Source organism: Juglans microcarpa x Juglans regia, chromosome 4S (assembly GCF_004785595.1).
Source record: "Juglans microcarpa x Juglans regia isolate MS1-56 chromosome 4S, Jm3101_v1.0, whole genome shotgun sequence".
Lineage (NCBI taxonomy): Eukaryota > Viridiplantae > Streptophyta > Magnoliopsida > Fagales > Juglandaceae > Juglans > Juglans microcarpa x Juglans regia.
Genome location: NC_054601.1, coordinates 6,689,099 through 6,711,251, shown reverse-complemented (window position 1 = coordinate 6,711,251; position 22,153 = coordinate 6,689,099). Strand labels below are relative to the sequence as shown.

Below are 22,153 nucleotides of genomic sequence, written 5' to 3'. Positions count from 1 at the left end.
AATATATCATCATTAAAGGATAATGATGATTGCTTTATAATTAATAATTTAGCCTTTGTGGACTGACTTTGTACACATCATTACGTGCGACTCACTGGCTGGCACGCGTCACTGATGACTTAGGCTTTCGGACTGGAAAACGATCTCATTATTATAATTTTTTTAAATTTTTACGTAAAATATAATAAATATTTAAATTTTTTAAAATTTTAAAATAATATTAATATTAAAAAATAATATTTTAATAACATTTTATTTAATTTATCTAAAATCATCGTATCTCATATCACTGTCTAAACTAACCCCATATCATTTTGTAATCACTCAGTTTGCCGCTTTAATTCCTTCAAAACGCCCCCCGCGGCGGCACTCTCGATCCCACCATAATTTGCTTTTTAGCTCTGAACTAAAAAAAGAAATAATCTCTTGTTTGACATGACTTGAGATAATTAGAGAAGCGTCGGCCCCATTAACTCAATCTTTGCTATAAGTTGGAACAATATTTTAGTTGAAACTGGATGGAATAATTCATGGTTTACTAATTTGTTATTTCTAGCTATGTATGATCAAATCTTAATATGTTAGATACGGAATATTGACTCTATAATAAAATTAAATTGGGTTCACATTATAAAATTAAAGTTTACATGGAAAGTAATAGCTCCTTATTCCACACTACCAATGGCACTCTCCTCTGATGGCTATAATAGTACTGAGTTAATGGGCTGCTCCTCACCCTCTTCTCCTTTCGTATCCAACTTTTCCTCTTACAGTCCAAGTCAACTTTTCCACTGCACATCTTCACCACGTTTTCCTCTAGCGTTTCCTTCTTCATTCTCCAAGATCACCTACCTAACCCTCCACTCCTTGTTACAACAGGGGAAAAAAAAAAACACCCTAAATTGAAATCCACAACCTTGACCTCTACCATCTACAGTTATAGGACGTACTGGTCGACTCGAAACTCATTGGTACTTTTAACTTTTACTTAATTTGATAATACGATTAATAAGAAGTCTAACAAAATAAAAAATCTCAACATAGCTTTAATGACATCCACTTTCGCCAAAAATATATGCCATCCATTGGTCAAACAACGATCACGGTAACCCAACCCAAAGACACGTATCGAATTATGCTACGCATATCCAAACAACACAGAATGTCTGAACATTTATGAATCGCCGAGATCTGTATCATCCAGCCCGTATGAAAAAAGTGCGACACAAACGAAGAATTCTTTCCAATTTGTATTTTACGCAGATAATGGACTCTCAACCTCAACGGTCAAATTGTCCCACAAGTATACATCCATACTCGTGCCGTTTTTCAGAGAGATTTACTTTTTTTTTTTTTCATTTCTATTTAAATTGGAAAAAAACAGATAACGGAGAAAAAACCCTATAGATCTTGGACTTCCAAAAACAAATGGAAAAAGAACTTAATGTTACAACTCACAGCAAATGAAAAAATGTGACTAGTGTACACATTTATTGGCAAGGACAGGTTAGGGTGACAAGCAGAAAAGTATTTCTACTTGTGCCCATATCCAGGCGGCGGTGGGGATGGCCGCTTATTTGCTCTTCTTTCTGGTACAGAATATTGGTTGCCTAGTTGTTGAGGGTGACCATACCCCCTCGGAATGCCCTGATTGGTCATTGGAGGCCGAACACCCCACCGCTGATGACTAGAACCTCCAGGTGATTGGTAGTTCTGATAACTGTTGTGACCACCTTGCTGCGGATAAGCACTGACCCCGTTTGGAGCTTGTGCCATCTGTTCCCTAGCATGCATGGGTACTCCATTCTGATGAATTCCGGATGGATGATAGTTCACATTCCTGGAGTACTGACCGTTACTGTGGGTAACTGGTTGGTTATTTCTTTCGTAGTTCTGAGGGTGAGACCTATTGTTGGGATGACGGTCCACGGGTGAGACATATGGTGGATTGTACCCATCCTCATTGTAACCTGGACCGGCAGTGGAATTTGAAAATTGATGGTGTCCTCGAGGAGAGTGAAATGTTCCTGGTGGTCGCATTCTGTTATATGCCTGATCATGATATCTTTCATTTTGGTAGGAAGCCATCCGCGGGCGATGATGAGGCATGGGGTAAGATGGTGGTGGGGCATTCATTTTATTGCCGTACCCATTAGGATTTACCTTCACTTGTAAGCTGTTAGCAACAAATCGATGAGCTGCCTCCCCAAGCTGTCGGCCAGAAGTGGTTCCTGAGGAGTTTTGCCTGAAAAGAAAATCAAAATAAATAGAAGTCAAATATACATGAAAAAGGAATTTCCAACAACTTAGTCTAAACGGTGTGAATCAGTCAACATGATATACAATCATCGAATACCTTCCATTCTCCCATGGCCTCCTTCCAGAATCTTCATGCCACAAAACTGGTTCAGGTTTTAGATCCCCCAAATTCACAATCTGTAAGAAAAGAACTTTCATGAAAATTGCTATAATACACCATATCAAGCTTAGAAAACCCCACCCCACTCAGCCATGTTATCTGCTTTTGCATGGTAATAAATAAATGACGTTTGCCATGATAACAGATTTTTTCAAGAAAAACCTTCCCCTAGTAAATGCCAGATATAGGAGAAGAATAGAAACATTGCTTGAGAAATTAATCCAACATCCGAAATGATATGATCAAGGTGTTTGCACGGAAGCAACCTCCCTTGCTAACATGGATCCACATAAACTGAAAAAGTCTAGAAGCTCTGTGGGGTACGATATGTATCACCAGAATGTTTGGGTTTTGCTGACGGTCCTTTCACATGGATGTGGTTGATATGAGAGAATAACAAGAATAATGTAGTGTTTATAATTCCTATAGACAGAAAACGTGTTTGTTTATCATTAGCACCACAAACTTCCTTGAATTCAATGGACTGAATGAAAACTGGAATAAAATCTCTCTGTCAGTCTGTCTCTCTCTCTCTCTCTCTCTCTCACACACACACAAGTTTTGTAACATAGACCATAGCTAGTTCCATACCAATCCTATAGGGTTTTTTCCCTTGCATTTTTCAGTCACCATTACACTTCTACACTTGATCCATCTTGCTCTTAACTTGCCGCATCCTCCTCAATATACTCAGCCTTATAAATTACTGATCCCACATATGAAAACTGTCAATTTTTAGTTTCCATCTACCATTAAATTCTGTCATCCCTCCATCCATTCTTTCACTTAAATTGCATTCCACACGCTTGCTTTTTAGTCCTACTAGACCTAAGAAGGTAAGACCTGTAGATTTTACAGTACCACTCCAAATTTGTAAGCTGAAATTAAATCCTGCTAAGTCTCATGAAAGAATACAATATCATCTGCAAAAGCATATATCAAGCACCGTCATCCGGAATCAATCATGATCCATAACCAATGCAAACTTGATGCAAACCCCTTTTTGATACCTCCATTTGTCTCCATCTCTATCCACAAAAAGATTTGATACCATACCGAAATTGGGAAAAAAGAGAACAAATAAAGTGGAAACAGACTTGACAGATGCGTAACAAGGCCTCAACAATAACCACATACCTTCTCTGGGAATTTAACCCCCACAGGTGGTCGAGTGATGTGTTCATGCATATCTGGGAGTTGGAATATAGCGCATCTGAACAGCAAGAATGAAGCGAAAAAATGAGGAAAAGCGATTCTAAATAATATGGTTCATTCAATCGAATAGCAACCAGTGCTCAAAAACTTACATGACTTGGTTGTCAATAATATCTTCCATCCCTATCACGGGAGACCTGAAAATAGGTGGGTGGGGTTCTCCAGCGCATGGGGATAAATAACCATTCATTCCACCACTGCATGTAGCCCTAAATAAATCAGAAAATAGTACGATACCATATATTGAAGTGTACAGTTGAGTGGATGTATTGCAATTGTTTGCAACATAAACCAAGATATACGCAGTAGCATAAGCAGGAAAGGATATCATTCAACTTGAAACCAGACCACAGACAATCTGTGATAACATTTTTTTTATAAATAAAAAACACAAGAATCAATTAGCCTGTACCACAACAATAATACATACGAAATTGTCAGAAAGGGATGTTGATTCCTAGGTGGCAACAATTTAACTATAATAAGTGAAGAAACATCTCTGCCCTTTTTCCTCCCTTGTTTTTGGAGGGGAATGCTTAAGAAGGGCTCGGTTCCTCCTAAAAGCAAGAAGACAACACATGGATAAACAAGTATTCAACACAAAAAGTTTTAATCAATAGCAGCTACCCAGGTCATATTAAGGGCTTGTTTGGGAAGTGGAGATGATCTCACCTCATCTCAAATCAAAACTTCTCATAATTTTCTTCTTAAACATCATTTAAACACAAACACTTTTCAATTTCAAATCTTCAATTTTTTCATCTAATCATTATAATTTTCCCAAACTTCCAAACAAAACACAAAAAACAATACAAATTTTTCAAATTTCAAAACAAAAATAATATTGAAAAATTATATTCTAACAATATTTTAACTATATAATATTTTTATTCAACTCTCTCCTTTCCCAAAACCCAACAAAATATATTAACTCAAACCATTTTACTACTATTCACAAACTATTTCACTACTATTCACAGAATTATCATTTCATCTCACTTTCCAAACAAGCCAGCCCTAAGGCCCCGTTTGGATGTTGAGTTAGCGCTCATTTGGATTCAGAGAATGTTTCATCTCATCTCATCTCATCTCATCATTACAACTTTCCTAAATTCTCATACAAAATATAATAAACAATTCAACTTTTTCAAATCCCAACTCAACCTTTTCAAATCTCAAAACAATAATAATATTAAAAAATAATATTCTAATAATATTTTATTCAACTTTCATCTAAAACCATCTCATCTCATGTCACTGTCCAAACCAGCCCTTAGTCTCATCTCAACATCCAAACACCATTCAAATACAAATATTTTTCAATTTCAAATCTTAACTTTTTCATCTAATCATTACAACTTTTCCAAACTTCCAAACAAAATACAAAAAAAAAAATAAATAAATAAATAAATCTCAAAACAAAATAATATTAAAAAATTATATTCGAACAATATTTTAACTTCATAATATTTTTATTCAACTTTTTCTCTCATTTTTCAAAACCCCATAAAACATCTTAACTCAAACCATGTCACTACTATTCACAGATTTTTCATCTCATATCAACATCCAAACGAGGCCTAAGACTAGACGCATGACATCTTACGATCCCCATGAGAAGCCAAAACATAAAGTGTGAATCCAATTTCCACCAAATAGCACATACTGGCCTAAGAAAAAAAAAAGAGGAAGTAGAACAGAATGACTTATGGAATTACCTACAAAAATATAATGATTGTGAAATGAAATCAATCTTATTAACATGGCATACTTTTTTGCTTAAAAAAACAGGGCATTAAGTAAAATCTTATGTACTCAGTATGAAGTAAAATACTAAAGCTCGATATAAGATACTATTGAACAGAAAAAGTAATGCGCACAATCAAACAGACACCATAAGTCTCAACAAATGATATATATTTTAGAGAGGGAAGCATAAAATATAAATGATCAAACATCAAAAGGGACTACAAAAAAAAAAAAAAAAAAGAAGGATGGCGATAAACATAGAATAAAGTTAAAAAAAAAAAATTATTGCCTTGAAAAATCACTGCTAAATCTTTTTCCCTTAGTTTTCTACTTACAAAAGGATCTCTTACGAATGTTCCAATTCTACAAACTTGGGAAACTTGAATGAAAATTTCAACAAAATGTGCTACGCAATAAATGACAGCAGTTCTACAACAAAGATAAAGTAAATAATAAATAATAACTATAAGGTGAGCCCTCAAATGTACACATTGATTACTTTAAAATATATATATATATATATATTCAATGAACAATTTAAAGACAACAGCAAACCTTTTTTCGGGCTTGAGTTTCTCCTTGACCTTGACACGTTCTTTGTCCGTTAATCGTTTATACTTCTCATCAAGAATACTTATGCATACAGAGAGAGGATGACACAATTTCACGAAAAGCATGTCGAACATCACGCTATTTCTCCAAACCTCCTCCTCCTTAGAAATAATGCAAAAAATAATAAAATGAATTTGTATCTAAAAAAGAAAACAAAACTGGTGTACAGAATATCAAACTGGCTTATGTCAAAAACCATACTGTCAATGTATGTTCAATTTTCTGGACTTCTGAAAGAAGGCGAGCTTCATCAATAAAAGGCAATTTCGCAATACCCTTAAGAATAGCAAATACGGGTGTAAGAAAAAAGAAATCTATAAACAGTCATCACGCTGTCTACATATACAGATTAAAACAGAAACCCACCTGCCAAGCAAACCGTTTGCCATTCATATCCACCTCAAAATCTGAAAAACAGAATTAAGGTTTTGAGTGGGAAGAATTCTTGTTAAATATAAGTTCAAAGAAAGATGAGTTTCAGGCTCCCATTTTAGCCAAAAGCATACCAGTCGGGTAAAAGTCAATAATAGGTGAATTTGGATCGGTCATCAATTTCCTGTAATGCTCAGGAAGTGCATGGGAACTGCAAATGAATAATAGTTTGCTCTTAGGGATGGGCAATTTACAAAAAATGTGAAAATGAAAAAAAATAAATAGTAATGCCTACTGCACCTTGCAGCAGGAAATACTCCCAAAAGCTGATTGAATGGTTTGAAGGGAGAGCCAAGCTCAAAGCTTATGTCCAGCTGACCAAGATCCTTGAGATCAGAAGCAAAAGGTGCATAATGATAAGGATAAAACCTACAATATAAATTCTTCAAAGTCAGAGTAAAGATCCAAAAATGTAAAAGCATATAAAAAAGAGAGAAAAGGATAACCGGAAAGTAATCCACACCACAAAAGAAGAACAAACGCCCCAGCACAAAAAAGATTAGGGCAAAGCCTTAAATATTATATTTTTACCTTGGATAGAGGATATTGATGCAAGTTGGAGTTTAAGGAAATAAAAAATGGCATGATAAAAAAATAAATTTCTTGTTGAATTTCAACCGTATGAAAAAATCTTTTCATCTTTCATCTGTATCCCTAAGGACACTGTCAGAGAAGAAGGATCAATACGCTGTTACTCCATAGTAATTGGTTTCAGCTCTTAAACCATATATACATTTAGTTTGAACTCTTAGTTGGCAGTGGGGCATCAATCATATTTTACTTCCTTGCAAGGTGGCCGGGGATCTATGGACATCAATATTTCGTACCTTCGAAATTTAGTAGGTCATGAACCAACTGTTGGTGGACTTGATAGCTTTTTAGCAACCTCACCTCAGTGGCCATAGCAATTAAAGGTTTGGGAATGGTCCCTTTTGGGTTTGATGTGGTGTGTTTGGCAGGAACATAATGCTCGAACTCTAAGACAGTATTAGAATCAATAGTCATTATATTTAATTCTCTTAATGTTTGGAAGTGTGCAACAGCTCATGCTCCGCTAGCTTTCTAGATTTCATAGGATCGTGTTCTTTTTCTCCCTCCCTCTAGTTGGGTGTTTCCTATTGGATACTTCTTGTATACTTGGGTTGAGTCCCTCTACGCTTTGAATAAAATTACCCTTCTTACCAGATATATGAAGCTCAACCAGATGATCAATTTAAATTTGGTAGTGTCCCATTATGAACCCATTCGATGGCAAAAATACATAGGAGGGGGTGTTGCCACCCTTACCTGCAGACCTGAGAAGGCAACCCTATAAACTTGACCCAATAGGGATAGGGATCACCCTCTGCAACATGATTGTAGCACGGTTCTAATCCCCATCAACAACATTATTTTGATATTATCCCTGTATGACTTTTTTTTTTATAAGTAAACATATTATCCCTGTATGACTTCGAAGAAGAATAAGAGAGAACAAACTCACCACTGCCATGAACAAACCCCTTCATAATAATAGTGCATGACCCAACAAAGGCCTTCTGTGTAACTCAAGACCTGATAGAAGTGCCAATATACAAGCTTAACCAACAGTTATACAGCAAATACAAGCTCTAATATATTAGATAACACTTGAATTCATTTTACTCACAACATCCCTTCGTATGGCTTCAAGCTCCTCAGGAGTTCTAACAGAAAACTTTTCCTCGTAGTATCTTTCTTTCCACCCCGGTTCTCCCAACTTAATCTAATAATATAGCATAACATGTATAAAAACTCGAGCAGAAGGTAATTGAATTATGTAAGTCAAGCTTTTGATACTTATAAATATGCAACGGTAAACTTATCATCAAACCTTGTCCTCTTCTGGTTTTTGAGAGTTAAAAACATCTGACTTCTCGCGAAGTACCTCCTTAAGCTTCACTTTCAATTCTTCTTTGTTTTCGCTTACCTGAAAAGCAAGACAAAAAGATGACTAGATGAGCATCACTTTAACATCATATACCGTCAAGAAAGGCGACAAACAAATGATAATACAGAAGAAGATATAGTAATAACTCCTTGCAGGCAAGGCTCATACCCAAGCCCACAGAAAGTTACTCTAAAAGATGGTTGACGGAGTCAACTACGTTACAGTGCCTCTCCTGAAGCAAGAAAACATACTTCTATTTCAAGGCTATTTTCAGCTTCAACAATAGCAGCACCAATTGTAGCCCCTGAAGACAAGCGTGCAACTTTTTGAGGCGGAGCAGAAGCCCCTCTAGCATCTGCAGCCCAAGACTGTTTGCTTTTAATTTCAAGCCCCGACAACCCTGCTGTGTCTTGTCCAAGTTGGTAATCTTTTCTGGCAGACATTGAGCTCCCTGAATTGTAATTAGATTCTGATTGTTGATATGGAGAAGGTGAAGGACCGGAAGCAAGCCGAGAACCATGAAATCGAGCAACTGGCACCAAAGACTCGGGTTGAACTAGAGGCTGTGCATCATCCCCTCTCCTGGCATGTGCCTTTTCACGCTTTATTCTTTCAGCCTGCCGCTGAAAAAGAAAGCAGAATAAAAATTCCATCAATCTGTTTATAGGTATAACATATAGCAACAGGCCATACAACCACATCAGTACTGAATCCAATAATATTCTTAGAAAATCATTGCTTTAATGGCAAGCAGTTTCAGCAATAACACCAAGCAGACACTTTGAACAATATAACCAATCCTAACAAACTGCTGATATCCATTGTGAGTTATTATGAGAAGCTTTTTACGGAAGAACATTCATGGAGACCAAAGTTAGATGGGCTAGTGTTTGAGTCCATTGATCAAATGAGTGCAGATTGGTTGGAGCGAACTTTTGAGGAAGAAGAAGTTCTTGATGTGGTTAGAGGTATGACTAAGGACAAGGCTCCGGGCCCAGATGGTTTTTCTATGGCATTTTTCCTAGCATGTTGTGACAACGTGAAGGATGACATTAGGAAAGTTTTTGGTGAATTCCACCCGTTCCTGAAATTTGAGAAGAGTATTAATACTACATTCATTTCTCTCATTCCTAAAAGGGCGGGTGCAGTGGAGATGAGGGATTTTCACCCTATTAGCTTGGTAAATGGGGTGTACAAAATCATTGCCAAGGTGTCAGCCAATTGTATTAGTGTGGTTATGGACAAGATTATATCAAACTCTCATAATGCATTTGTGAGGGTAAGACAAATCCTTGACTCGGTTTTAATTGCTAACAAATGCTTGGAAAGTAAAATAAGAATGGGTAAATCAGGATTTTTAGTTAAATTGGACATGGAAAAGGCTTTTGACCATGTCAATTGGGAATTTCTTCTTTACATACTGAGGAGATTTGGCTTTGGTGAGAAGTGGTGTTAATGGATTAAACATTGTATTTCGATGGCCAGATTTTCGATATTAGTGAATGGCAATCCAGTTGGCTTTTTTAACAGCTCTCGGGGTTTGAGACAAGGCGATCCCTTATCTCCTTTTCTATTTGTAATAGTGATGGATGCATTGAGTCGAATGCTTGAGGCGGCTGTCGAAGGAAGATTTATGTCAGGATTTGTGGTGAGTGATGAGACTCGGGATAGTATTTCGGTATCACATTTGCTTTTTGCAGACGACACTTTGATTCTATGTGATAACAATCGGGATCACCTTCGTGTTTTGAGAGCCTTACTGTTATGTTTCGAAGTTGTTTCTGGTTTAAGAATTCATCTTTCCAAGTCCAAAATTGTTTCAGTGGGTACGGTCAGAAATATTTTGAATTTGGCCAATATTTTGGGATGTAAGGTAGCTTCGTTACCTATGAGATACCTCCACCTTTGGGTGCCCCTCACAAATCAGTTTTTATTTGGGATGGGGTGATTGAGAAGATTAGGAGGAGGTTAGATAGTTGGAAAAAATTATATTTGTCTAAAGGTGGAAGAGTTACCTTGATTAAGAGCAAATTGACTAATCTCCCTACTTATTTCCTCTCTCTTTCCTTTACCAATTGGGGTTGCTAAAAGAATTGAGAGAATTTATACGAATTTTCTGTGGGATGGTAATGGAGATGGAGAGGAAAAGTTTCATTTGGTGAGATGAAAAAAGGTTTGTCTTCCGGTTTCCTGTGGAGGGTTGGGAGTGTGAAATTTAAGACTTTTCAACAAAAAAGCTCTCCTTGGCAAATGGCTTTGGCGGTACCAAAATGAGAGTAATGCATTTTGGAGAAATATTATGGATGTTAAATATGGGAGGATATGGAGGAGTTGGTGCACGAATGAAGTTAGAGGGATATTTGGGGTGGGTTTGTGGAAGTCTACTCGGCTGGGATGGGGGGACTTTGTCAAGAATTCCAAATTCAAGGTGGGGTCATGCCAAGATCTATTATTTTTGGCATGACCCCTAGTGTGGGGATTCTCCTCTTAAGGTTGTTTTTATTTTTATTTTTTTTATAAGTAAGAAAAGTTTTATTTAATGAAACTAGGCAAAGCCCATGTACACAAAGTATACAAAAGAAGCACCTAATTACATTCTAGAAACTTGAAAAGAAAACAAAAACTCATGAGCATTTCCTCCTTTTTTTTTTTCAATAACCATGGGTGTCCGAGACAGTTTGCGCGCACCTCGACTAATCCCATGGAGCCCTGAAGTTAACGACCAGGTAAACCTCCAGTGGCCTTAAGGGAACTTGAACTAGTGGAAGTCTATTCGGCTGGGATGGGGGGACTTTGTCAAGAATTCCAAATTCAAGGTGGGGGATGGGGCAAAGATTTATTTTTGGCATGACACCTAGTGTGGGGATTCTCCTCTTAAGGTTGTTTTTTTTTAATTTTTTTTATAAGTAAGAAAAGTTTTATTTAATGAAACTAGGCAAAGCCCATGCACACAAAGTATACAAAAGAAGCACCTAATTACATTCTAGAAACTTGAAAAGAAAACAAAAACTCATGAGCATTTCCTCCTTTGAGGACAATTTCCAGATATCCTCAACAATTCGCTCTTTGTCGTTGAAGCACCGCTCGTTCCTTTCTATCCATAAACACCACATAATACATAAAGGGATCATCATCCAAGCCGCTGCCAACTGAGAGCTTCTGTGCCGCCTATTCCAGCATGATAGTAAATCCACCACTCTCATTGGTATAACCCAGCTCTACTAAGAACCTCAATCCATAACTCCCTAGCCACCTCCCAATGTAAGAGTAAATGATCAATCGATTCATCATTTTTCTTGCACATGGAACACCACTCCACCACAACCATACCACGCTTCTTCAAATTGTCAATCGTCAAAATCTTCCCAAGTGCAGCAGTCCAAGTGAAAAAAGCAACTTTAGACGGCACATGCGCCCTCCAAATACTCTTCCATGGAAAAGGGAATTGTTGCAGGCCATGAAAAACCTTATAATAAGATTTAACAGAAAGTTTTTGTTCCCCATGTGTTTCCACAACATTAGATCTCTCGCATTTTCTCCTATATTCAAAGAACACGAAGCTGAAAAAATCTGCAATCTCATCAAGTTCCCAATCATGTACATTTCTAGTGAAAGTAACATCCCACTACACAGTCCCATTAGCACGACTTAACACCTCTGAAACAGCGGCTTGTTGATTTCCAGTCAAACTGAAAACAACCGGGAAGATAGAATGGAGGGCTCTCTCCCCACACCATTCGTCAAACCAAAAACGAATTCCCGCACCCTATCCAACCTCAAACTTAGTATGTTTTACAAAGTTGTCCTGCCCCTTTCTAATATATTTCCATACACACACACCATAAGATCCCCTACCCTCCTTAGAGCACCATCCCCCCCAATCACCTCTGTACTTTTGATCAATAACCTCTCTCCACAATGAGTCCCCTTCCATTTAATACCTCCATAATCACTTCCCTAACAGTACCTTATTAAAATTACTCAAGTTTCGCACCCCCAGGCCTCCATTTGCAATCAAACAACACACCATATGCCAACTCACAAGGTTGAATTTATTCTCCTCTCCCATGCCACCCCATAAGAATGCTCTAAACAACTTCTCAATCCGGTTTTGCCAACCCAACTAGTAAAGGGAATAAGGAAAGATAATAAGTGGGAAGGTTGGAAATGGTGCTTTTAATGAGGGTTAGTATTCCCCCTTTTGATAAATATAAACACTTCCAACCTAACAGTTTTTTCTCAACCTTTTCTACAACACCATCCCATATCTTCTTTACTTTGAATGACGCCCCCAACGAAAGCCCAAGATATTTCATTGGAAGAGAACCAACTTTGCAGCCCAACAAATCCGCTAAAAGATTCATATTCCTCACATTTCCCACCGGTATCAATTCTGACTTGCCCAAATTCACCTTGAGGCTTGAGACAATTTCAAGGCACAATAAGATAACCCTTAAAGCTTGAATCTATTCACTATTAGCATCACAAAAAATGAGAGTAACATCCGCAAATAATAAATGGGAGATTGAAGTAGTATCATTGTTAATATTACCCACCGAAAAACCAGAGAGAAAACCCCCCTACAGTAGCTTCCACCATACAACTCAATACTTCCATCACTAAAACAAAAAGGAAAGGGGACAACAAATCCCCTGATCTCAAATCTCTTGAACTCTGAAAAAAACCACGAGTTGCCATTAACTAAAATAGAGAACCAAGCGGTCCAAACGCAATGTCTAACCCATCCACACCACTTATCCCCAAAGCCGCATCTTCTTAGCATATAAAAGAGAAAATCCAAACACACGTGGCCGTATGCCTTTTCCATATCAAGCTTGCAAAGTACACCCGGAATACCAATCCTTATATGGCTATCCAAACACTCATTAGCAATTAGAACTGAGTCCAAAATTTGACGTCCCTTAACGAAAGCGTTTTGAGGTTTAGAAATGATTTTATCCATCATCGTACGGTTGTACTCATACGGTTAGCTAACACCTTCGATATAATTTTGTAGATCCCACCTATCAAACTAATAGAACGAAAATCCTTCAACTCATGACCACCAGCTATCTTAGGGATAAGAGCAATGAATGTAGCATTTAGGAATTTCTCAAACTTCTGACAAGAATGGAAATCTTGAAATACCCGCATAACATCTACTTTCATTATATCCCAACACTCCTGAAAAAAAAGCCATGGAGAAGCCATTCGGGCCCATAGCTTTATCTTTACACATTCCTTTTTTTTTTTTTTGATAAATAATCTTTACACATTCCATTCACCACCTGATGCACCTCGTTTTCTTCAAAAGGCCTCTCCAACCAGATGACTGCACAGAAGTCCAGCTGGTCAAAATTCAGACCATCCAACTTAAGACGCCACTCCTCTGTCTCGGTTAGAAGATCTTCATAATATTGAATCTCATTAGGGGTGTGAAGCACATTGGTACCGGAATAAAGTACCTCAATAGCGTTGTTGAGCCTATGTGAATTAGTCATCTTGTGGAAAAACTTCGTACACCTATCCCCCTCTTTCAACCAAAGCACCCTTGATTTTTGCCTCCAAGAAGCTTCTTCCATCAACAAAACCTTCTCAATTTTAGTCACTACCTCCTCCTTCCTCAACAATGACCCCTCATTTACCTCCCCTCCTCCAAAGCATGCAACTCATCCCAAAGCAGATTTTTCTGCACTTCAGTGTGCCTAAAGACTTCATTATTCCACTTCTTAAAATCAAACTTTAGAACTTTAAGTTTACCTGCCAAAATAAAGCTAGGAGTTCCAGAAAAGGAGCACGATACCCACCAGTTTCTAACCTTTTCCACAAATCCGTCAACTGCAAGCCACATATTCTCAAATTTAAAATAACGCCTACCCCCCAGTAAGCCACCACAATCAAGCAAAATATAGAACAAACACGAGACAACCTCTGCTGACATAAATCCGAGTAGTGAGTCTCCCATGAAGGAGAGACTAGAAATCTATCCAACTTTGACCCCCCTCTACTATTAGACCAAGTATAAACCCCCTGCCAAAGGAAGATCCACAAGATTCAAATAAAAAATAGCTCCAAAAACTATTCCATAACCACAGATAACGTAGTTGCACCCGCCCTCTCACTGGGAAACCGAACGATATTGAAGTCCCCACACAAGCACCAAGGCACATCCCACAAGTGAAACAAACCCGCCAACTCCTCCCACAAAAACCTACTCTCTCTATCCACATTAGACCCATACACACTTGCAAAAACCCATCGCCAATCATCCTCAATGGTTTTAAAATAACCAGCCACAAAATAATTCTCAATGCAATCCTCTACTAACTCCACCACCCTCTTATCCCACATCAACAACACACCTCCTGAAGCACCCAATAAAGCAAGATAACTCCACCCCACAAAAGCACAACCCACAAACTACGAATAATGCTTCTATCAATAAAACTCAGCTTAGTTTCTTTTTTTTTTTTTTTTTTTTTGATAAGTGCATTCATTCTCGATGCAATATCAAGAGAGGATTTTAGGCTTCATTTGATGACCAAGATCCCCTCCCTTTCAACCTGTCCCTCCGCACACTTCCCTCCATATCGTAATTAATGGAGCATATTAAATGTTTCAACTCCCTATCCTTTTTCGCTGCCAACTTCAAAGCCATAGGTCTTCCAGCTTCAATGAAAACAAGAAGAGCCTTAAACTGCTCATCAAACCCTTCACAAGATATCCCCAGGCATGCCTGTAAATCTTCAACCCTTTTTAAAACCCAATCTGAGGCATTTTTGGTTGAGGCAAGAGACGGGAGAGTGCATATAAGGATCGGGCTACCCGCATCCTCATCAAAGGTTTCCCCCTCATATAATTCCAACTATAAAGTGGCCTCAATCACATCCCCTTCAGAAGAAACCTCCTGTCGTAAATCTCCAATCAATGCCAAAATAGAGCAAATCATCTCAGGGTGCAGAAGATCAACTGGATTGAGGGGTTTGAATAACAAAGAAACTGGGTCCATCGACTGCATTTCATTAGCCAAAGGAACCACAGACACAAGCGTATTACAAACCATGTCAATCACCTTTCCCCTTACGACTTCACATTCCACGATTTCTCCCTCCTCCACCTCTAGTGACAGCGCCACCTCTGACACACCACCAAATGACTCCCCGAGGACCGGGGAAAGTTTCTATGTGAGCGGTGGCGCAATCGGGTCAAGAGATGGCGCGTCGTGCTAGACTCCCCCAGCCTCCCAATACACCGAAACTCCCGATATCTACAGCTCGAGCCTTAGCCTTCCATACCTGTTTCGGCCCATTCACTGGATCAGCCATACAACTGCTTCCCTTTATGAAGCCCTCCACTGAGCCCGTCCCCCTGATCCAAGCCCAACTTACCCTTGTGAAAACCTCCAACAAGCCCATCCCCCTAACCCAAGCCCATCCCCACCCCTTTACTTCCTCAACGCACCGTATCAACCCCATCCCTTTATCCTCCTCAATGCTTAAGGTTGTTTACTCTAACCTTTTCAAGATTGCTAGAGACAAAGGGGCTGCAGTGGCTGATTCCTACCACTTTTCTAACAATTTGATTTGTTGGTCTGTGGAATTTATTAGAGATGTGCAGGATTGGGAAGTATGTGAAGTTTCTCACTTTTTAGGAAGATTATATGAGATGAAGCTTGATCAGAACAGGGAGGACAGCCTAATGTGGGCACATACAGTTAATTCCAGATTTTCAGTGAGTTCTTTTTATAAGGTATTAACCAGTCATGGGGTCAAAGACTATCCCTAGAAATGTATTTGAAGAGCCAAGGTGCCAGTAAGGTTGCCCTTCTCTGCTGGCTGGTGTCCCTTGGGAAAATATTAACCACAGACAACTTGAGGAAGAGAGGTTTTCAGGTGGCAGAATAGTGTTTTATGTGTAAGAATGAAGGTGAATCTATTGATCATCTTTTTCTTCATTGTGAGGTAGCAACATTGTTGTGGAATGAGATTTTAGCAAGGGTTGGCATTTTATGGGTGATGCCTATGCATGTGGCAGATTTCTTTGCATGTTGGCAAGGTATTGAAGGGAGAAGTAACAGCACTGCAGTGTTGAAGATGATCCTTGTGTTTACTTTGGTGTTTTTGGTTAGAGAGGAATGGGAGGTGCTTTGACAATTGTGAACATTCTATAGGGGAACTTAGGAAGTATTTCCTTAGTACTTTAAGCTTTTGGGTGAAGAATCTTGTAAGGAATCGGAATGATTGTAATGTTTTCCTTTAGTTATATTCTGTTTTAGCTTGTAAGTAGGTATTCTCATTTGTATACATCTTGTGTACTTGGGCTATGCTTATTTACTTGGAATAAAATTTCTCCAGAAGTAGAGCAAACCTGATGCAATCGAGCTCTTTTTTGGAATATCTTATCTTCGAAAGATCCAACAGCCTGAATAAAATGCTCCACCCTGCTCAAATTTGGCTATGAAATAAAACAAGTCAAGAATAACTCACAAATAATATTAAACAATTATAGAAAAAGTAATTTGGCAACTGAACCAACTTCTAGAAGCTACTATGAATATAACTAATTGAATACCTTGCTTCCATTAGTCAAATACCCGCCCAATGCCCTGATTTCTTTCTTGTATATTGCCATCAGCAAGTTAATCGCACCCTATAGAAATAACACAGTATCGAATATTTAGTTGTGTAAATCCAAGAGAAGTCAATAAGGAAATTCAATCACAGATATCGTGCAAGTTGCAAAGTATTGCGTGTTCCAATGAGATGATACAAATAAGGTCTCATTTGGTTATGCGGTTTAGATGAGATGAGATGTTTTGTTGAAAGTTAAATAAAATATTGTTACAATATTATTTTTTAATATTATTTTTGTTTTGAGATTTGAAAAGGTTGAATTATTTATTATATTTTTATGTGAGAGTTTGGAAAAGTTGTAATGATTATATAAGATGAGATGAGATAGTTTGATTTTGTGTAACCAAACCAGCCCTAAATCAAAACATCCTATCTTATTCTATCACCAAATGCCTACTTTTAAGGTTTTCATCTCAAAGGAGAGTGTTCAAAACTAATCAACTTTATGAACATATATACTTCTAAAATCTAGTTTATGCCAAAGCTATAAATCTCGTTTTGTATCCTTTACAGGTTTTTACTAGCACTTGTTTTCCACACCTTCCTTAAACTAGCCGGTCCGCCTTGTATAACCCTGTGTACTTGGGTTGCACCCCTAGCGCTTTATTCAATAAAAGTGGTATTGTACTAAAAAGATAGCGCTTTAGTTTTCTGGTGTTAGTTTCTTCTCGTTTTTGGAAGTTGTAGGTGTTTCCTTTGTATACGTCCTGTGTACTTGGGCTTATGCCTATTTCTTTGAATAAAATTATTACTTATAAAAAAAAATAGTTTATGCCAAACCTATCAAAATTCATAAGCTAATTTAATACAAAATAAGACACTTATTAACAAACCTCGCGAATCTCCAACGTGGGCATATGCGGTAAGAAATCATTGCCAACAAAGAAACACATGAAGATAAAATCATCCACAATGCATTCAAGATCAATCTTGAATGAAGTGTTAGGAACTGTCATCTCATGCTCCAAGTATTCTCTAAGAGTCCAGATGTTGAGAAACTGCCGGGAAGGTAAAGCCAGTGCTATATTAGTAATTAGAACAACCATATATACACAAAGGATCTTTACCACCAAGGTCTTCCACATTATGAAAACAAACCTGGTATGGTTTTTTGGCAACAGAAGCACCATCACCTTTCTCATCAAACTCTCCAGCCTTTCTTTTTGCCTTTCCTTCACAATTTGCTGCTAAATGGCCCATCTGTCCACATAGGAAGCATTTGTCTTGTTGCCCAGGAGTAAATACAATCTGAAACGGACCATTCAGAAAGATAATGATTATTTTTTTAAAATAGAAATAAAATCTAGATATTATAGGAAAATTAGAGCTCTTGGGTTCCTTCATTCTCATCATTATAACTTATTGAAAAAGGAAAACTAAACATAAAAGTACATGTAAGTCCATGTAAATAAGAGAATACCAACCTCTCGAAGAATTGAAAAATGAATTTCATGGGTAGCTAAACCCAACATTATCAAATCCGCATCCTGTCATTGCACCAATTCATAGAGCAGCTAATGTTAATCCAAAATAATCGGGGCGCAACTCACAAGCATATAAAACAAACTCCTAATAATTATAAGGAAGCCAATACTCATTATTATATCTGAACATATATGTTTAAGGAAGATATATACCAAACCATACAGGCAATGGCGTGTATTTGGGTCATAACCAGGGAGGTTTCTTTGAAGGCGAATGTATGACATAATCTTGTGTTCCCCCTCACCAGGAACATTGGCATCAGAAAGAATAACCTTGCCAAGAAGAGAAAAGAAAAGTCACTCGATCTAGCAAGACATGCAACCGCAAAACAAGCATTCTATCCACGAAGAAACCAAAGTACAATTCAAAATTTACAAGGGAGTTTGGCAAGTAGAATACCTTAACTTTTTCCCAACCAGGGTCATTGTTCAACCTGAGATGAATATAGTACTGCAGTGCAATTGATAGAACAGCCATAAATTCAGTTCCTGGAGTAATAACATTAGAATCAAAAACTTGTGACTCCTGTTTTGGAGGAAGTTTTCGGCCTTCTCTCTCAAACTCTTCCCTTAGCCTTGCTTCTTCATCTGCCTACAGAATAAAGGAATCAACATCAAAAGTAAGAAACTTTGCTTTCCTTTATTCATTTTTATTTCTTATTGGTGCTTTTTCCTCTTCTTGGGAAAGGGAGCAGCAGAACATTACTGAACGTAATACAGTAATGGGGGGTAAGGACTCTATAGAACATGAACATAGGAAGGGGGATAGCAACTGCAAATGCCAACTAATAACTTGCGATTGTCATCCCCCCAACTATTCTCATGGCAGATATGCGTTAAAAATTCCCAAGATCAAAGAAACCTAGGGACAATGGTCAATATGAGATTCTCACTTGATCAAGAGAATACTATACATGCATGCTAAAAAGAAATGAAAATGTTAAGAGGACAGATGGAGCAGGTTTGTAACATAATGTAACCCACTCTTCTCGATAATTAATACAAAATATCATCCCTTACACCAAAATAATGAAACAAAAAATCAAATGCAAAAACTCCATTAGAAATATAAATAAGAGTTTTTTTTTATAAGTGAATATAAATAAGAATTCTCTCGAGATCTTTTGACTGTTTTTAATCCCAAAATCAATACCTCCTTGTCTATAAATGGGAAGCATTCCTCTGGGCATGTAGTATAAAAAAAAATCTAAAAAAATGAGTCCAATAGTTCTTATATTAACTATTGAGATTAGAAAATGCCAAAGAAAGCGCCATTAAAAAAATTTCAAAGAAAACAAAAACCCCATGGCTTTCTGTTGGAACTGTAGCCGTAAAATAATATACATTCTCTTTCAATAATTGCATCTGGTGAATCTTTTGTATCTATTTCTAGTTCTTATTATTTTTTTTTTTTTACTGATAAAAAAAATATATATTTTTCCTTGTATACACCCTATGCACTTGGGATATGCCTATTTGTCAATCATTAATAAAATTTCTTTTACCTATCAAAAAAGAACAGCATTTGGAGCATAAGTTTGTTTAATACAAATAAGCAGTGGCAAGTTACCCAAAGAAACAATATATTTAAGAAGCCCTTCACGTGCACACACATAAAGGGCGCACCTAGCATAAAACAAAAGCACATACCGCATCTGCTGCATCTTTGGCTGCTCTAAAACGCCTAGACCGTTGTTGATTCATTTTAGCCCTTGGAGCAACACCATCTACCACCAGCCCCCAGATAGTTAGCATCATACACAGAACATATGATATTTAATAGGCTAGTACTTTGCAGTAACAAAAAATTTAACTCCAATACCCACCAATAGCCATGTATAGCAGTTTTCGAGGCCGCACCATCACAAAAAGCCTATCAATGTAATCAAACATACACTGAAATACCTCAGCATAAGTAGTTGGAGAAGGCTGCATAAATAAAACAACGCGATGAAGGCGTAGCTGGTTAGAAATAAATTCGAAAGAAAAGGATGATACAGGCAGTGAGAATACGACATACAAATATAGAGTGTATAGAAGAGTAAAGCTCTTAGTGAGCAGAAACAGATCTTTCCGAATCATGGAATCCATCGAATCATAGAGCAAGTATTTAGTCAGTCTATTTTGTTGATGTAAGTAATTATAAGAGGACATCGGCAGGGAATATGAGCAGAATTATATTTGTTTCATGTATTTGCACCATCTACATGCTAAAAAGGCCATGAAAATGAAACCAACTACATTTTGCCTTTTTCCCTCACACAACTACGCTTCTTCCTTATTAATATACATATTTGCGTGTGCACACTTAAAGGACAAATAAATACCATAAAAAATCTCTATTTGTTACCATGGCTATAATTCTTAATAATTTCTATACTGGATTTCAAAAACAAGAAAAGGCAACACACGATTTTTATAGTTAAAATAAAATTTAAAAAATTCATTGCGTTGCCTTTTATTTTTTGAAAACCAGTTTAGTAAACCATAACAAATGATCTGGGCTATCATACCATACAGTTAGTAAATATTGAGCACGCGTACTACGCACAAAACAGCACTCATTAACCAATTCAAATAATAAAAAATACCTAAAGGTCATTCTCCTGCACAGAAAGAAAGAATGAGAAATGCGTGATCCACAAAAAAGTTTCTTTTTATCGGTACACAACAAGAATTACAAAAGACTACATTAAAAAAAACTATATTAGATTCTACAAATTTTTATTGTGAAATAGATATGATATTCCACATAAGCCACCTCAATTTTAATTTTGTAAGGTAGTTATAGGAACTTGGTTGTAATTTAGCCAGCACTGCTAAAAATATATATAAACGGAATCATCTGCAGGTCCCTAATCAGGTAGTTGAGCATCAAAACTGCAAGCAAGATAATTGTAACTATGATTTGAATCGTACCCTATCTTCGGGATGAAAGCAGGGGTGAATAATCCCGTTCATGTCGAGGTAGAGATTGTCGAATTCCATATTGTTAGGGTTTGGCTTACTAGTATCAACCGGTATCTTAATGCCATCGATTACAACCGGTTCTTCTTCGACGACATCCACCACCACCAACGGGTACTTCTCCGCTAACCATCTATAGAAAGCTGGAACTCCCATTGAGAATCCGCTTAAGAGCTCGCAGACTCAGAAAGCTCCCGCAGCCCACACAGGCGAACGAGAAAGAGCGAGAAGACGAAATAAAGCCCCTAACCCTAATTGAGTGTTCAGACAGAAGGGTAGAGAATATGCGACGGCGGGGTTCTTGGTGCGCGCGAGTCGCTTTGTTCATGAAATGTCGGTCCTGATGAGATGAAATCAAGTTTTTTTTTTTATAAGTAGATGAGAATAAATCTTTTTTTTTTTTTATAAGTAGATGAGATGAAATCATAAAAAAGAATTCTTTGTAGGAAAATGGTAAAGTTACTAATAAATAATAATTTGTATACAATTATGTAATAAAATAAAAATAATATTACTTGGTCCTCTCATTTTGACTCTTTATTTTAATTATTTATGTATTTTTTTTATTTATTGATTAAATAAGTAATTATTAGTGTATTAATATTTTTTATTTTTTAAATATTTACAAATATTAAAAAATGTGAAAAAAAATAAAATAAATAAAATATATAAGTTTTGCCTAGGCGGCATACCCAGCAGTTATTGCTGGGCGCCGGCAACCTAGCATTACTCA

At 37.2% G+C, this 22,153-nt stretch overlaps 1 protein-coding gene and 1 long non-coding RNA gene across 2 annotated transcripts; one reads left to right on the top strand and one right to left on the bottom strand.

The window, feature by feature from the left end:
- Positions 1 to 1,390: 1,390 nt before the first annotated feature.
- Positions 1,391 to 21,767, bottom strand: LOC121262809 (5'-3' exoribonuclease 3). Its single transcript, XM_041165419.1, has 23 exons — positions 21,373 to 21,767; positions 20,280 to 20,382; positions 20,104 to 20,180; positions 18,854 to 19,045; positions 18,607 to 18,726; positions 18,394 to 18,456; positions 18,068 to 18,217; positions 17,803 to 17,967; positions 16,908 to 16,985; positions 16,704 to 16,790; positions 8,588 to 8,959; positions 8,280 to 8,375; positions 8,076 to 8,171; positions 7,911 to 7,981; positions 6,668 to 6,796; positions 6,502 to 6,578; positions 6,362 to 6,402; positions 6,197 to 6,271; positions 5,939 to 6,096; positions 3,727 to 3,831; positions 3,557 to 3,632; positions 2,357 to 2,436; positions 1,391 to 2,245 (listed from the first exon to the last, which is right to left on the bottom strand). Exons 1-23 carry the CDS (start codon positions 21,574 to 21,576, stop codon positions 1,534 to 1,536), a joined length of 3,327 nt encoding a protein of 1,108 aa, XP_041021353.1. The 5' UTR covers positions 21,577 to 21,767; the 3' UTR covers positions 1,391 to 1,533.
- Positions 10,597 to 11,281, top strand: LOC121263252. The gene is made up of 2 exons (XR_005940226.1): positions 10,597 to 10,764; positions 11,153 to 11,281. It is a non-coding gene; the product is annotated as an uncharacterized LOC121263252 (long non-coding RNA).
- Positions 21,768 to 22,153: the final 386 nt, after the last annotated feature.